The 16890-nt window shown below is 36.6% G+C and overlaps 1 protein-coding gene across 6 annotated transcripts; it reads left to right on the top strand.

Moving 5' to 3' along the window:
- Positions 1-84: 84 nt before the first annotated feature.
- On the top strand, positions 85-16533 carry LOC6641311. Of its 6 annotated transcripts, none has more exons than XM_047011416.1 (10): positions 85-137; positions 1064-1231; positions 11414-12216; positions 12285-12404; positions 12634-12714; positions 14087-14195; positions 14258-14517; positions 14882-14938; positions 15440-15707; positions 15766-16533. In XM_047011416.1, the coding sequence occupies exons 3-10, from the start codon at positions 11589-11591 to the stop codon at positions 16355-16357; spliced, it is 2115 nt and encodes a 704-aa protein (XP_046867372.1). In that variant the 5' UTR covers positions 85-137; positions 1064-1231; positions 11414-11588; the 3' UTR covers positions 16358-16533. The 6 variants fall into 6 exon arrangements, with proteins under 6 accessions (XP_046867372.1, XP_023031013.1, XP_023031014.1 ...); XM_047011417.1 differs by lacking the exon at positions 85-137 and adding an exon at positions 186-204; XM_023175245.2 differs by lacking the exon at positions 1064-1231.
- Positions 16534-16890: the final 357 nt, after the last annotated feature.

The raw sequence follows: 16890 nt of genomic DNA, 5'->3' as shown, positions 1-16890 counted from the left end.
TGACTCGGTTGCAAATGTTCGCTGGGTTATGCCCCATAAAAACGATGTTCGCTGGGTTATTGCGTTAGTGTTGTTTTTATTTACGAGGTGAGCGGTTGTGCCGTCGCTCGATGTTCAACAATTCTGTTTTTTAAAAGGTCCGAAAATATTTTACAAAAAATTTCAATAAATTGTTTACTGCCCCCAGAAGCAAGTAAAACAGAAGTAAATAAGTAAATTTGTGTTCTATTTTGTTGGTTGTGTTTTTTTTCTTCTTGTTGCTGTGTGTTTTTGTTGTTGTATTCAAAGTTTGTTTTGCCGGCAAAACGAATGGCAAAGTGACGCGCGCAACGGAATCCAGAAAAAAACAGAAGAAAACTGCAGACTGCAAAATATATTTCGAAAATTCGAATTCAAAAATAGCAACAAACGAAACGAAGCAGCAAGCTAGTGTGTGTGTGTGTGTGTGTGTTTGAGTGTGTGTGTGCGTAATTTAATATTACTTTCAGCACAAACAATTTGGTTTTTGTTTCTTGTCCAAGTGTTTTCAATTATTCCATTGTCAATAGAGGGGAGGTTAGTTGCTTAGTTGGTTGGGTTCGGGTATTGTGGGTTGGAGGGGGGATTAATCAGCTGAAGGTGAACCAGTTCGAATGGCGGCGTAACGTTTTTTTTTTTGGTTTTCAAGTGCAATTTATTTAGCCAAATGACGTCACTGCTCGACTCTACGATGATGATGATCATTAGAGCGTGTTTCTACTGTCTGCCCCTTCTGCTTTTTTTTTTTTTTTGTCTGTTTCCGATGATTCGCTTTGTCGATGATTCAATTCACATCTAAGGATCTGACGTCATTTCGATCTCTACTTTCTGCTTATGACTAAAAAGTTAAAAAGGCAACGAGACTAACGAATCGATATCAGCTGATAATGAAATAGAAAAACAAAGAAAAAAATAAAAGAAGAGGAATGCCAAAAGGCTGATAAGATTAGATAAAACGTACAGAAAAATTATTGCCCTTAGCCTCAACAGCAACAGCAACAAAAACAACATCATAACATCTTTTTGTTTATTCAACAATTTTTAGAGCAACATTTGAATTGGACAACAAAATAAACTTTGAAACCGGTTGCAAAACTTTTAGAATAAAAAATAAAGTACGAAAAAAGAAAAAACAAAGCTTACACACATACGCAAACACACGTCATTGTGCCATTCTATAGAGGGGAAAACGACAATTTAAAATCAGCAACAGGTGAGTCGATATATAGGTATGCATGAAAATGAAACGTATTTTGTCTAAAGGGGTGAATATACTTACATACATACGTAAAAGTGTATTTGTTTAAAGCCAACACTCGTTCAAAGTGCAGTGGCGGATCCTCGAGGAGGAGATCAAGGGAAATATCCCCTCCCAGGAACCATTCATTCAACAAAATTAAGAGCTATATCGGCTAATTTCAGAGTTAGTGAAAATTCCCGGTGTTCTTCTTCCGCCAAAGCTCAGGAATGTGCATGATCTCGTTTTTGTGATCCTTTTCGTGATCGACTTCGAGATGGAAGGTTAGGGTTAACGAGAGGACGAGAAAAGTGAATAGGGATGCTTGAATTACAAGAAAAAACTTCCATAATTTTATTGTGTTTTGAAACTAAAAGTTTTTATAATAAGTTTAGTTATTATTTATAGTAGTTACTGAATTGGGAACAGTTGGAAAAAGATATAGACAATTCTCTAAGATCAGTGTCTTCTACACTTTTAAATAAAACTGTTTGGCTTTGCTTTATTATTGTTTTATTAGAATTCTTACTAGAAATAAGTTCCGATGATTTACTTTTCCACTCATGGGCAATACCAAGGCGTCAGGGTGTTGCTCTTAAAACCGACTATAACCTCTTCGGAAAGCTACATACATATATTATATATAAGTTTGCTCCATTTTCAAAGTCTGACTCAATACGATAGCCTTCAAAATACTAAATTTTTATCATCATTTGAATATTATGCCATGAAGGAGTCATCTCATGAATTCGCTGATAAACTTTCTGGTTAATTTTTGTTTGCTGATTCTGTATCAAGTTTTCGACGAGAAGAGGTCTTGAATATGGTTCGTTGTATTGCATGTTTTCCACATGGCCCCGTCGTTTATCTTATACATTTCCGCTTCACAAGTTTTGTTGTCGCAATTTCTTTACAAAATGCTCATTTTTATTCCATTTTGTTGTTATGGTTGTTGTTGTTGTTGTTTTTGGCATGACCTGCATTCGTTTTTCGGGTTTTATGATCGCTGTCCGTCCGTCCCTCCGTTCGTAGTCTAACATTTAATGTTTAAACTTTAAACAAAAACAACACAACTGGCCGACAACCAACAACAATTCTCAAATATGGAGGTGAAAACATCTTTAGAAATATTGTAAATATTGCCACAAGAAATTCTTAAACTTGTCTTTCTCTTTGTAATTTTAAGAAAATTTTATTTTCTCATCGTTTCTATTTACTTAAACCATTTTCTTTTATTAACATATAGAAATATCAATCAGATCGAAGGTTGTCTTTACCGTTCTAAATGCCAAAATAATAAAAATCATTAAAAAATTATAATTTTAGTTGTGTTTTTCCCCTTATTAGTAGATTAACTAAAAAGAAAGTCATCGTAACCTCCTATGCATTAGATATAGAATTTAAACCCCAGTCAACTAGTTTTCATTCAAAAGGCCTTTCCTTCAGATTGTGTGGGATTTAAAATAATCAAGTTTTGTTGTTGTTGTTGTTGTTTGCAAGCAACATGTTTTAGTTTTTTTTCTTTTTGCCTTTAATACGCCGCAATTTGCAGTAAATTGATATGACTTAACCTCATTTGCGTGTGTGCAATTTGAGATGCCATCACGACACTCAGTTCCTCCCCCTCTCTTTACGCCTGCTCCTAACCCCCTTCCAATTGTTAGCACCCTTTGGCTTTGGCTTTTGCTTCTTGGAAACTCATCAAACATTAGAAAGTTGTTTGCTGGAAAGTTGTTGGTGAAAGAACATTAAAATTTGCTGATTAACTGGGTCACATTATGACCCTTTAATCCGACATTCGGTTGATAGAGGGCACTCCTGCCAACCCCCATTGTTGTTGCCTACTTTTGGGGTGGTTGGTTGGTTAGCTGATGCATTTTGTGTTGTGGCCATAAAACTGTCAGGTTTTACCCATATTGCCAGCCAAGTTGTCTAATTTATGAAAGAGCCAGCCAAACCAACGAGCCATTGCATGTATTGGGGCCATCGAAAAGGTTAAGGGTGGTCGGCTTGATTCTAAGAACATTTGCTCCACACAAAAGAAAGCCGAGCCAAACTACCCTTGCTTGGAAGTGGTCACCGCTAAACAAAGTGCAATACAATTGCATATTGAGTTACCCTAGATCGAAATATTATATATGTATATATCAGCTGTTTATGCAGTAGCAGATCTAGTTATAGATTTTTGGGGGTGAAATCAATTATATCATGGGAAATATATCGAAATGCTTAAGAGGTAAAAAAACAGTCTTGGGGGAGGAAATTTATTTTATTTCATCCCCCGTAAATGTCCCATCGACAGGTGTAGAAAAAAAATTAGAAACTGAGAAGGCGGAATTGAGATGAACGTAGCAATCAGAATTTAGAATTATAATTAAACTTGAGACACTTTTTTAAAATATTCCTAAAAGTTCTAAACACAATGCGGTCAATATCCCAAGAATTGATAACTAATTCGTAATTATGTTCTAAGAAGAACAGAATTCCACCAGAAGAATTTTATAATGTTTCCATATTATAAAAGAAGATAAAAGATGATTCATCCAAAGCACAAAATGGCAACAAATAAAACGATCCCAAAAAGGCTTCTCCAAGAAACGAACTGAAGATTTCACAAATCAATACCAATAATAGACTACTACAGCCCAGACACTAAACAATTCTGATGGCTAAATGTGACTCTCCTTAGACTTCATCCCCCTTCGCTCGGAATTGTACATAACAGGTGAAAAACATCGTCAAAAATCTTTACCTTTCCCATGTTATGAATTATGTTCCCAATTCCTCAAGCTCACACCTATTAATCTGTAAATTTGCTGCTTTTTTTTTCTTAATGCGCCCCGAACTTGGATATGCGACTCAGCCTAATGTTTTTTGGCTTTTATATCAAATGTGGAAGAGGATTAAATGGCAACATTGTTCTTAATTCTCTACAAATAAGGTAAAAACAGAAAAATCTAACTATAGGCTTTTTTAGTGCTTTTTATCTAAAGATGATAAATATTTTACAAAAGGAATTTTTAAATTCTAACATATTCGAATATTGAGACCAGCTTTCTGTACTCTAGTAATATTTCCTCGAATGAATTGTAAACTAAGGAAAGTCTATCCATGTTGCAGTTTTTTCCAAGTACTTAGATGTTCTTAAAAGACATTAATGATTATTAAGTAGATGGTTACGGATTCTATACTTATTTCTATGACGAGTTTCTACAGAAATTCCCTGAATATAAAGGCAGAATAGCTTAAAAAAGTTTGCTGTGTAAAAAGAGTGCAACAATTTGGCCAATAAAAAGTTTTTTATTGTGGATATTTTGAAATCAGATTCGCTTACTACGATGATTCCTAAGAAGGTCAAAACACCGTTTTAGACGGATTCCAGGTGTATGTGGGATAAAATCGTATTGTTAGGGTATTTAATTATTCCACAAGCATATGTAATTTTCCCTCCCTCGGCTTTATATTATTGCCTTTGCGTGTGCCGCCGCCAAAGACCAGTGAACTGCAAGAACAGAGGGAAGGGTAAGAGGAAGGGAATGTCCGAATGCAATTGGCGGCTATTTAAGTGGGTAAAAGAGAAACCACACACACACACACACAAAGTATGTCAAATTTATGTCGCTCTCTCTTTCTCTCGGTCTCTGTCTCTGGTATAATACTTTTTTATTATTGATCCAAGTCAACCCCGATCTAAGAACCAAATGACGCATGACACAAACTATGATGAAATTGTTGCGATTGCAACACACACCCACATCTAGGGAAGTCCCCCAACCGCCCCTTTACACCAACACTTGAGATTTAATAATACCAAAATAAAGAAAAAGGCGTTGGAAAAATTCTTTTTAAACGAAAGATTTATAGAATATATCAGAGAGCGAAGTAGAGAAAGAGAGACATTTGCGCAACAAAATTTGTGTCCACAACTTGTTGATTTTAATTTTGTTGTTGTTTTTTGTATAATAATGATTAATATGAATTCCCTTTTTACAAAAAAACCAACGAAACATTAAGCTAAAAATCCTAAAAATCTTATCAAACTCGGCGGTTTCCTTTCTCTTACGATGACGACATTGATGATTTAATTTTGTTCGAAATTTTTATATGCCTGTTGATTCAATCAACTTTGCTGCGAATAAATAAAATGCAAATCTATATGTTAATTTTGTTGTTGATTTCAATTTGAATTTGATTTCTTTCTTTCCACTAGTCAAAAAGTTCAAAGTCAATTTCCCTCGATAAACTAAAAGAAAATTCAAATGTTACAGAAAAAGATGGCAGTCGACCCTAGAATATACCTTTATCTAAACACGATTTTGGAATGAATATAGAAATTTAGAAAATTCTTAAGGTTCTGAGACTAACTCAAGTTTTGTTATTTAGTCGAATCATTTCGCATATATACCCTATTTGTTACCTCCCATGGCTAACCGAGGGTGTATACAAAATACAAAAGAAAAAATCTAAATTGTTTTATAAACAAACACAACAGAAAGAGAGAAAAAGCCAAGAGACGAAAATTGTTTTCAAGTATCCAAAAAAAAAAAAAAAGAAGAAATAATTTAGATATAACCTTGCCTTGGCGGATAGCGCTTTAGAAATTATGATGAAAACAGAAAAATGTCCAGAAAGATATAAATCTATATACATAGAACCGAGTATATATGTACATACGTATAGATATATATGGATATCAAGTCAGTAGATGGGGGAAAAAAATGGAGCAATATTGCAACAGTCGCCAGATGTTATACGTGTCTATATAACTGAGGACCTTATATGTATTTAACTTTGCCCCCCACCCTGCCCTCTGCCATGCCCACCCAGTAAGTTGGCTTATCGCTTGTTTGCTCGAGCACGTTGACTGTTAATTACCCATCAAGTAATGCACATATATACATATATATATATAGAATGTACACACAGTTCAATTGAGTTTCCTTTGCCCTTTTTATGACTCATTTTGTGCTCGAGCTGTTGTTTCAATGTAGATCGATCGAATGATTGACTTTATGTCACGTCCATATTATGCCTTCACCTTAATCTTCTCATGCTTTCAACTCCTACCTAATTACCGAACTAAACAAATTAACTTAAATTATGCGGCAATTAGCCGTCATTACTTTGTATATACTATATAGATGATATATATACATACAAATATATATATATTTGTATAATGTTTCGTGTTCAATTTGCACAAAGCACTCACTCAGTATCGTTACGTTTTTGTTTTGTTTTGTCAATGGGAAAACTTTTCGTGAGTTTTTCCCACCCATCAAATTATTATATACCCCACATAAAGGCCACATATACATATCTAACATTGTACAATGTACATGCTAATTGTACAATTTGGTATACATTTTCCCATTGCAATGCATATAAAAGTTAAACTTTATAGGGAATCAAAACTAAGTATATAGTAAATATTTTTCAAAACGTAATTATTATACAAATTCTAAAAAGTATGTCTTCTCGATTCTTCTAACGTTAAAACTTTATGGCGTTGAAAACAAGATTTTAAGGCGTTTTCAGCTTTAGAATTTCAAATATTTATACCCTTGCAAAAAGGGTATATTAATTTTGGTCAAAAGTGTGCAACGCATAGAAGGAAGCATCTCCGACCATATAAAGTATATATATTCTTGATCAGCACGACAAGACGAGTTCAAATAGCCATGTCCGTCCGTCCGTCCGTCCGTCCGTCCGTCCGTCCGTCCGTCCGTCCGTCCGTCCGTCCGTCCGTCCGTCCGTCCGTCTGGATCAACGCAAACTCCTCCTAGACCGTAAGAGCTACAGAGCTGAAATTTTGCATGTAGGCTTGTATATACTGCAGGCGTTGTATATCTCGGATTCAGCCGGATCGGATCACTATATCATATAGCTCCCATACAAATGGCAAAGTCACGAACAGTGACTTTTCTTAATAACTTCGTTATTTTCTGAGCTATTGTCGTTTAATTTAATATTGTTAAGTTAATTACACATATAAACGACTATGCCAAATTTGATCAAGATCAGGTGACTATATCATATAGCTCCCATAGGAACGATCTTTCGAAAACAGTGACTTTTGTCAATAACTTCGTTACTTTTGACGCGATTGCTTTCAAATTAAACATTTGTTAGTTTAATATATCTGTTAATGACTGTGCCAAATTTGATAAGGATCGGGTAGCTATATCATATAGCTCCCATAGGAACGATCGGTGGAAAACAGTGACTTTGATCAATATCTTCGTTATTTCCTATGCAGAAGAAAAACTAAGATTGTAGGCCGTTCTTTCGGACACATTAGCCCTTTTAGCTTAAACGTTTTTCCACTTTGAAGGCTATAGGTAAGGGAGAACTTACCAAAAAAGTTGCAAGGGTATACAAACTTTGACGCGGTCGAAGTTAGCCCCGGCCCTCTGGTTATTAATTATTTGTATTTATTTTTGCAAGTTCTTATTATTTGCATCTTAAAATAATCAAAACAACTCAAAATCGACATTTACTTTTTTTAAAGGATTTTTATAAATATAATTATTTCCTAATTATAATATAATTAATTTCTCAATAATCCTCTAACTCTTGCGAAACAAAAAAATCTACACCAAAACTAAAATTCGTTTCATTTAGTTGCAATTCCCAACTAGTTTGGGATGGACTTTGCAATTCTGGAAGTCTTTAGCAAAGTCTGCTGATGATGGAACTTGGCGGTTCTTGAAATAGCTATGCAGACATCCTATTAACGGCCAAACCTAGTTGGGAATCACCATTAGATGAAATGAATCAAGGGAAAAATGAATAGCACACAACTCAACAGTTTAAGAAGTCGTTTTTTGCTCCCCATACCTGCTTATCCATAAGACTAAGCCCAATAATACATTAAACCTTATGAAAGTTTAAAAGTTTAGTACATGAAAAATCAGCAGTTTTATAGTCTCAGTCCAAAACATACAGAAACTATAAAAGAACTAAAAAATTCATAGAAACTAAGTTAATTCTTGATTTTTTTTTTTGAGTTTAAATGCATTTTAAGAATTGGTGACCCCGACGCTGAATGCAATCATCAATAAATAAATCCTTATTTAATTTAAATTTTCTTTTGTTCCCTTTTGTAACACACAGAAACTAAAAAAGAACCAAAAGGGAATTATCCGGCGGATAAACTCATTGAAAGTGGACGTAATGTAGGTGTGCATACATATACCCATTTTGCATACCATGTGAGGGTTTACTGGGTATGCCGCTATAATAAAAGCGAATAAAAAACCACAACTGAAATATTGTTGGGTGTTTCAAAGTGTTGATAGGGTAAATTTGTAGCTAGTTCGGCACGCCCATAAAGCGGAGAGGGGAGGGGCGAGGGAATGGTAACAAATCAAGCGGAAAATTCTTAATTATAGCACCAAACTAAAATGAAATAAAGCATCCACCAAATCATACTGCTGATCACTTGATCTTATCCCTTAAGTTGTGTAGTGTATTAGTCGCCCCCCATTTCATTCTACGCCCCATTCTTTGTGTATATCTACTTAGTTTGTGTAGGTTTTGTGGTTTGGCCTCAGAGCCCGCAGCAATGAACTTTAAACAAAAACAAATCACTGCAAATGTTGCAAAAAAAAAAAATCAGCTAGAAAGAAAATCTAAAGTCGTTTTTTGTATGTGGGCTGGTGAAACTGAACGGAAATCGCCTTCCCCATTTTCAGTTTTGTTTTGCTTTTTTGTTTTCTTTCGAAAATATGAAATGTGACTTTAACTTCAGCTCTGCCAGGCATAACATAGGCCCTCATCGAAGTTACGCATCGCCAGTCACTAACTCTTGGCATTGGAATTTTTAATTTCGTTTTCACGTCACTCGAAGTTCCTCATACCCTTGGCTACTACCAGGTCTTCACGGGGGCGTTAGAAACAAATTCTAGTGAAGAGAGCCAGTCCTATCTATCCCAGGGCCCAATTTTATGCGCTAATCACAAATAATGTCTCTAGGGTGATAAAAATCTATCCTGATTAAGACTTTATATAGTCGGTGATACCTTGTTTCGATGTCAAACAAATCGTTCAACTAGAAAAATGTTTGCCAACTAACATGTATTTTCCCCTACCCCCATTTCCATTTTGCACCTCCTATTCGCTCTCTTGCGGAGCGGAAATGAAGAAATGCATTTAAAGGTAGGCGAAACTGTACTTGCCTCTTGCAGTGCAATGTATGTATGTACATATGTGTGTATATTATTTCGAGGGCTTGGCATAAATTTAGCAAAAAGGAATTTATTTTTAATTGAAATCCCAGACGTCAAATAATTTCCGGCCATGGAGATTTGAGTGCACCCTTTTCGGACTATTTTTAGTCAGGCGCAAAGCGGTAGGAAAAAAAAAACAAACAAACCTCTTTAATCTAATTAAGAGTGAATGTAATGGGATGATGATAAGAGTAAGCTTGTCCGTTGATCATGATGATGACGATGATAAGTTGATATGACATGACTGATGCAATGCGTTGATTAATTGAAATTCTTTTTTGTTTTTTTTTATTGGTGTTGTATTGTCGCGCACAGCAAATTCTTTTAAAATTTCAGGAAGTATTCAAGTTCAGTGTATATCATTTTATTTTTTAACCGCTCAAAAATACGGTGACCCCGACCCCGACAAAACTAAAACATTTTTAGCTTGAATTTCTTCAATCCGCCTTAGTTTCGACAAAAAATTGAAGACTGACAAACTGTCAGCTGGCATATAGAAATTTGGTAACCCCGACGAGATAAAATAGATTTTTGGTATACATTTCTTTTCTTGTGTTCTTTAGTGTTCTGTCTAGTCTTTAAAATATAGTTAAAAGTAGATTCTGAGTTTTTAAGAAATAACTTGAATTTGGAATGTATAATTTCATCTGTTACCGACATTTTTCTTAAGTTTTGTTCAGTTCTTCTACCCCAATGTTGTTGTGTGCGTGTGTGTGGGGGGTTCATTCGCCTTTCTGTGTTTTTTTTTTTATCATCACTTGGGATTTGCCTTCTGTTGTGTCCTTCTTGTGTGTGTGTGTGTGAGTGTGTGACTGGCTACTGCCTATTTCATTTCAGTTTGTTTGCCTTATGCAAATTTTAGACTTAGCCACCCTCTTTAGCCGCAAACGGGTTCAAAAACCTTTTTGCGGCACTCTGGTGACATTTGGCCGGAAGTTGACTTTTGCCTTTAATTGCAGGAACAAGCCCAAAAGAAGTAGCAGCAGGGAGTTAGTTTTACCCGTCATGCTAATGGGGGGTGGCAAGTGTGGGAGGGGATGGATGGCATTTAGTCGTGTGGAAGGGCTTTGCGATCCGATACGGTTGTCATGCACTTGGCGAAACGAAATTCCTATTGATTTTTGTTTTGTGTTTTTTATTTCGTGTCGTTTTGTGTGTGTGTGTGTGTGTGTGTATATTAGGCCAACCAAGTCACTGGGTCGCCAGGTAATACCCCAAGAGTTCCAGTGACTCGGGTTGAATTTATGACACCAATTATTTATGAATTCTAAATTTGTTTGGCGCATTGCCAAAAGCAACCAGCGCGCGACGTACGACGCAGACAGATAGACCAACTGGTAGATGGCGAAGGAGGAGGATTTTCTGGTGGGTAATTTGAATGAAATGGGAGGGAAAAGCAGAGGTTGGCTTATACGAAAATGTAAATACCCAGACTATAAATAACCAACGACAGTGTTTAGTCGCGCTATAAACCAGATTTCACACACTATATGTATATAAACATATGAATACTCTTTATCTCTGTATCTTATGCACATTTATTGCGATTTCGAAATATTGCATTCTGTTTATTCTCAATACTCAGCCACTTGTAAAAACATTTCAAAAACTCTACTTTCAAATATTTCTAATTACCAATGACGAAAAGGAAAACATTTATACAATAATGTATTCATTTTTTTTTTGCAATTTCTGAAAGGACATCTTGGGATTCAATTTATAAAAGAGGCCAAGACAAAATGACCAACATTTTTTATTGGCAATTTCAATTGAAAAATTAATATATTTACACATTTTAAACAATTTGTTGCATTTGTTAAAGTTTGCTTCGTTTTTTTTTTTGTTGTTTAGATTCCTTTTATTAAAGTATTACGTTACTTAAAGGATATCATACTAACGATGACTTTTCCTTTCAATTTGCTTGTAGCTCGGGCTCAAGGACGTCACCACGAGGATACCCAACAGTCCCCCACCTGAAACTACCCAAAAATAAAAAAATAAAAAAAGAAATAGAAAAGAAGTAAAAAAGTGAAAGGATAGTAAAAGTAACGAAACGCCAAAAGTATATACATACATATATATATATATAGGTAATCGGAAATATGTCAGGGCGCAGAAGTCAGACACAAATGGCGCCTCCACCGCCGCCTCCAAAGCCAAAGAAATCGCAGACAAATGGCAATGTTGCCCCACCGAATGGCACCGCCAACGGCAACAGCAGCAGCAACAACAACAACAATTTCAACAACAGTTACAACAGCAGCAGCAATAGCAATAAAATTGTCGCAGTCACAACAACAGGGCCAAAAGTTGAAAACTCCTCGTCAGAAATCGCTCAGAACTCGAGCGTCAATCCAAGAAGCCAGACGCCACCGCGCACAGAGCAGGTTGTGATGACGCCCCGTGGAAAGACAGCGACCAGCACGGTCATTTTGATTGAACGCAAACTGATCGATGAGATCAATGACCGTGTCCATGTGGCCGGCGGCGACCACACTGGCATCATAATCAACAAGGACACAATTGCCGGCCAGAAGAGTGCCAGCAAGGCGGCGGCCCTCTCATTGGAGTTTCGTGTATTTCTCGTCAGCGCCAATACAGGTAAACACTCGCAAGAGTCGCGTACATTGAGATTCTGGTTTCGTGATTGGTTGACCAACGATGAGAAGCAGGCACACATTGCCCAGGACTTTTTCAAAGAGCTTGTCAGTCCGCAGGACTTTCCCAGAGGTGAGTAAGCCACTCAAGTCGAGTCGCACATTCCTTCATGGCGATAAATTTGGCATTTTCCATTGCAGATTATGTGGGTTTCATTAAAAAGATAATGAAACTAATGCAACATGGCTATGCTGAGATACAATCGATTGAGATTGAGTTACGCATATTGGAGGAGACATCGGCACCGCCATCACGACCGCGTAAGTATGGCCAAAAGAAGGGTCCCTAACCCAATCTCCTAAACCAAGACCCATTTCTTTATCCCTAACTTTTTTTTGATAATGGTTGTTTCCCTCCTTTCTCTTTACTACCCCGTTCATGATGTGTTCTTCTTCTTTTCTTTTGAATCAATTATCATTGTTATTTTTCTTGGCGGGGTGTGACGACGGCGTCGGCGAAAAAAAAAAAAAAAAAAAAACACACACACAGCACGCGATGGCTACATCATCTACTGCTATGGCGACTGCAATCGCAAATTTGAGGAGGCGCTGCTAGCGCAGAAGAAAACAGGTGATGGCGACAATCTGATGAAGGCCATTTGGCTGGACATGTACACTGAACAGCTGAGCGCCAGGCGCAAATGAGTAACCAAAACCGTAACCCAAACCGAAAACCAAAAAAAAAAGACAGCCAGCAAGCAGCTTCTTCATCGGCGCGCTATCAATCAACTAATTATTGGCAAATCTAATCCTAAACTTATAACTTTTCCTCCCCTGTCTCTTACTTTTTTGTTATCAGTTTATTTGTTGTTATTGGCTATTGTTGTTGTTGTTGTTGTTGTTGTTATTTGTTGATTGTTTTGTTTTTACTCCACCCGCCCCCCTTCCCCCTTCTCAATTTCTAAATAATAATCTATGCAATTTGAAATATCAAGCACCTGAAACTGAACAAAATGTATAAAAATAAAAATAATCATAAAATAAAAATACAAAAATATATGTAAAAACTTTTCAATTTTTAATCTCATAACTGACGTTGCCACGCCCCATTTTAATGACATCTCTTGTGTGACATCCCAAGTGGCCAATTTGTCTGCTGCCTGCAATTAAAATGCGCTGCTTAAGCAATTTAACCAACTCTCAACTGAACTTAACTGAATTCAACTCGTTCTCTCTTTCTCTCCTTTGCCAATTCTCACGCCTCGCTCGCCTCGCCTCGACCAAAAGCATTGCTCTAATCCTGCCCACCCCCCATTCCCCTAGAGATATTTAGATGCTCCTGAATATGAAAACCTTTTTTACTAATAATCATCATCCGTCTGGCTGAGGCACTCAACTAAACTCATGGCAAATGCTGAATGCCATTTACGAATGCGTTTTTTTTTTTTGATTTGTAATAGTTATTGCAAAAAAAAGTCCTTTACAAGATCTAATCTGCTTCGCATAAAGTTCTTATCTATTTCAAATCAAATTCGTATACATAGAATAATCAGATCTGTCATTGTTTTCGATTTTATATCAATTAATCGGATTTGTAATTAATATCTGCTTTTCCATTTTGTCTACTTCAAAAATATTTTGAGTTTAACATCCTATTAAACCGATTCAAGTTCGAAAACGAGAACATTTCTATATAAAAATTTATCATAATAACTGCATGAAAATATTCAAAAAATGCAAATATTGCTATCGAATTTTACATTATAAATTCATTAAGTTTAAAAAAAATTCAGAGGGTTAGAAATCGGAATTAAAATCCGAAATTCAATGCAACGTTTTTTTTTTAACTTGACTGATTTGTTGTTAGAATTTTTCAATACCCATTATTAAATATTTTCTCTACTAGTTTAGAAATAATGTTTTTTTCTTCCCAAAAAGCAAACCACTTGCATTTCAATATAACTAACTATAAATTTTTCTTTCTATATATTTTATATGAACAGTTTCGTTAGAGGAATCACAATTTGAATCTCCGCCATTGACACAGGAAAAGGTGCTTGAACTCATTGAACAGGCATATCCCAATCCCGTGTCACCTGAGGATTTGGCCAAGTAAGCTTTATCAAAAATTGTTATTTATAATTGATATTAAATTTCTTTGCAATTGTTTTTAGGGATTATGGATGGAGCGAACAGGATGTGTTGCTGGTCATACAATCGCTGCAGGAGCGCGGTTTGATCAAGTTAATGGAATATAATGCCTACACTCGTATCCATCATGAGGATAAGGAGATCAAGGTGGTTAAACAGATGCCAACAATAGCCTCGAATAAGCAACCCACAATTGCCATCATAACGGCTCAGTATTGTGAGAAACTTGCTGTGGATGCCATGTTGGAGAACAAGGAGACGTTTGTTCGCTATACAACAGTCGGTAGGTGATTCCAGCTTATGGGCGAATCTTTTGGCTCCTAATCCCCAGCCGACCCCATTAAGCAATTCTGTCGAGCAAATGCAGCAGCAGAAGCAACCAAATGAGATTAACATATGGCCATTGCCGCGTTCTTATTCTCTACTAATGTTTTTCATGTCTTTTCACTTCTCTTTCTCTCTCTCTCTCTCTCTCTCTATTCTCTATATATTTTCTCTCTATCCTATCCCTATTCGTATAACGTTACCCAATTTGTTTGTTTGTTTGCCTGCCTGCCTGCAAAACGAAAATCAAAACACCTAAATCCAACTCTGTTAATAATGTTTCCCCCCCTTCGAAAATCAATATATATGCATATATATAACAGATTCCGATCCCAATCTAACGAACTCACTCAGAAAATCCAAAAAGAAACGAAGATTTGGTAAGCCCACGTTGCCTTAGTTCAAAATTTACTTACTCGAAACCAATTCACAGTCAAGTTCACAAAAATATATCAACAAAGGATAGCAACATAGTTAAATATTCAAATTTTATAAACTGTTATAACTAATTAATAATGTTTATTAGTAATAATTTCTTGTTTTGTTTTTAGTTTTGTGAACTTGACTGAAATTTATCGTTTTTTGTGTTGTCTTTCGTAAGAATTGTTGTTGTTGTTATTAAAATCTCTGGTAGAGGACCATTATTCAGTTGATTATCCTTGTCACGCACATGTCATACACAGCACACACACACACCATTACCCACCCACCCACCTCACAAGACCACTTATTACACGGGCACCCTGTATATAAATAGAGTCTACTCTGTTTTTTTTCTTTTTGTGACAAAATTTTTGTTTTTGGTTTATCTATGGCAATACGTGGAACTATATAGGATAATGTGTTTATAATTGATAATTGTTTAACCCGTTCACGCACAGGCGAATCGAATGTTTATACCTTGGGCAACATTGGAGCACATCGCATTGTGAGCACCAAACTGCCATCTGTGGGCAGCACACGGGAGGCGATGACAGCAACTGGGAACACAACAACCCGTCTACTGGGCACATTCCAAAAGGTTGATTACGTTTTCATTGTGGGCGTGGCCGGCGGAGTGCCACATTATACGGACTACAAGAAGCATGTAAGATTGGGCGATGTGGTCATATCTTATGTGGATAAACAGCGGGCATTGCTCAGCAACAGGTGAGTAAATGAACAGTTACTAAATGAATCAATTCAATTCAATTCATTTCCTATTCAGCAAGGAGAAACCCTATGTTTATGTGTACGAGAGAAGCGGCGAGGATGTGAAAACCTATTTCCCAATCAATGACTCACTGCAGCAGATTGCCGAGAGTCTGCAGGCGAATATGGAGCTAAAACGCCCTTGGGAGCAGTATCTGAGCGATGCCCAAAGGACGCTGGCCCAGAAAACGGACAGCGATTTTGGACGTCCCGATGCCAAAACGGATAAACTGTTCATGAACATTGGCCACAACGAAGTCATCGAGGTGGCCCATCCCATAGCCGCCGATGAGCAGCAACTTGTCAATGGAGTGCCGCGATTGCGTTTGCATCTGGGACCCATCGGTTCTGGCCGAGATCTGGTGCGGAGCGACGAGTTGCGCACTCAGTTTGCACGCAAAAACGGACTCCTGGCCACCGATGTTGAGATGAGCAGTGTCCTGGACAGCATCATTGGCAATTGCCGGGAGAGTTTCGTACTGGTCAAGGGTATATCGGATTACAAGGATGGCATGTCGACACGCAAATGGCAGAACTATGCATCTTTATCGGCCGCATCCGTGGTTAAGTCCATCATTTGTGGCATGGATGCACCCACCAATGTCTGAATGCACACAGAGTTTCCTCCTCCACGTCCTTTTCTACTCCTTCTTGTTGCATTTCAACAATTTTTATCAAGAATTTTATTCATTTGTGTTTATTAACCCAAAGGCAAATCGAGGGGATGGAATCCCCGTTTCCTCTATACAATTTTTGTTATTTATTTTGTTATGCTTATTATTTGCATTTGTTTTTTTTTTTTTTTTTGTACTACAATATTTAAATAATATATGCAAATGTAAAATGTATGTAATGTAATTTACACAAGAAACAACCAAAACCACATGAATAAAAATCATTGCAAACTTTTTGCAAAAGACCAACACACATTAAAGTCGTAGAAATTCAAATTGTTAACCATTAACTTTGGTATTTGATATTTCTTTGGTATTTTCCATGTATTTTTGTTTGGTATTTTTGTCACTTAAGCCCCCAACAATAAATAAAGTGAGGTTCACATTGCACAGTGGTCAGCAAGCCCACCAAATGGGTATTTTATGATATTAAACAAAAATATAATTTAGAATACAAAAAAATATAT

The sequence above is a fragment of the Drosophila willistoni genome (assembly GCF_018902025.1).
Source record: "Drosophila willistoni isolate 14030-0811.24 chromosome XL unlocalized genomic scaffold, UCI_dwil_1.1 Seg141, whole genome shotgun sequence".
In the NCBI taxonomy this organism is placed as follows: Eukaryota; Metazoa; Arthropoda; class Insecta; order Diptera; family Drosophilidae; genus Drosophila; species Drosophila willistoni.
The sequence above is the reverse complement of the archived record's forward strand: the minus strand, read 5'-3'. Positions and strand labels throughout refer to the sequence as shown.

What these genes read in the sequence shown, in the direction of transcription:
- LOC6641311 (XM_023175245.2), top strand. Translation starts at nt 11,589, where the DNA reads ATGTCAGGGCGCAGAAGTCAGACACAAATGGCGCCTCCACCGCCGCCT. An exon ending in GCTAGCGCAGAAGAAAACAG is followed by an intron (nt 12,715 to 14,086) that starts GTGATGGCGACA and finishes TTATATGAACAG; the next exon opens with TTTCGTTAGAGGAATCACAA. An exon ending in CGGGCATTGCTCAGCAACAG is followed by an intron (nt 15,708 to 15,765) that starts GTGAGTAAATGA and finishes TTTCCTATTCAG; the next exon opens with CAAGGAGAAACCCTATGTTT.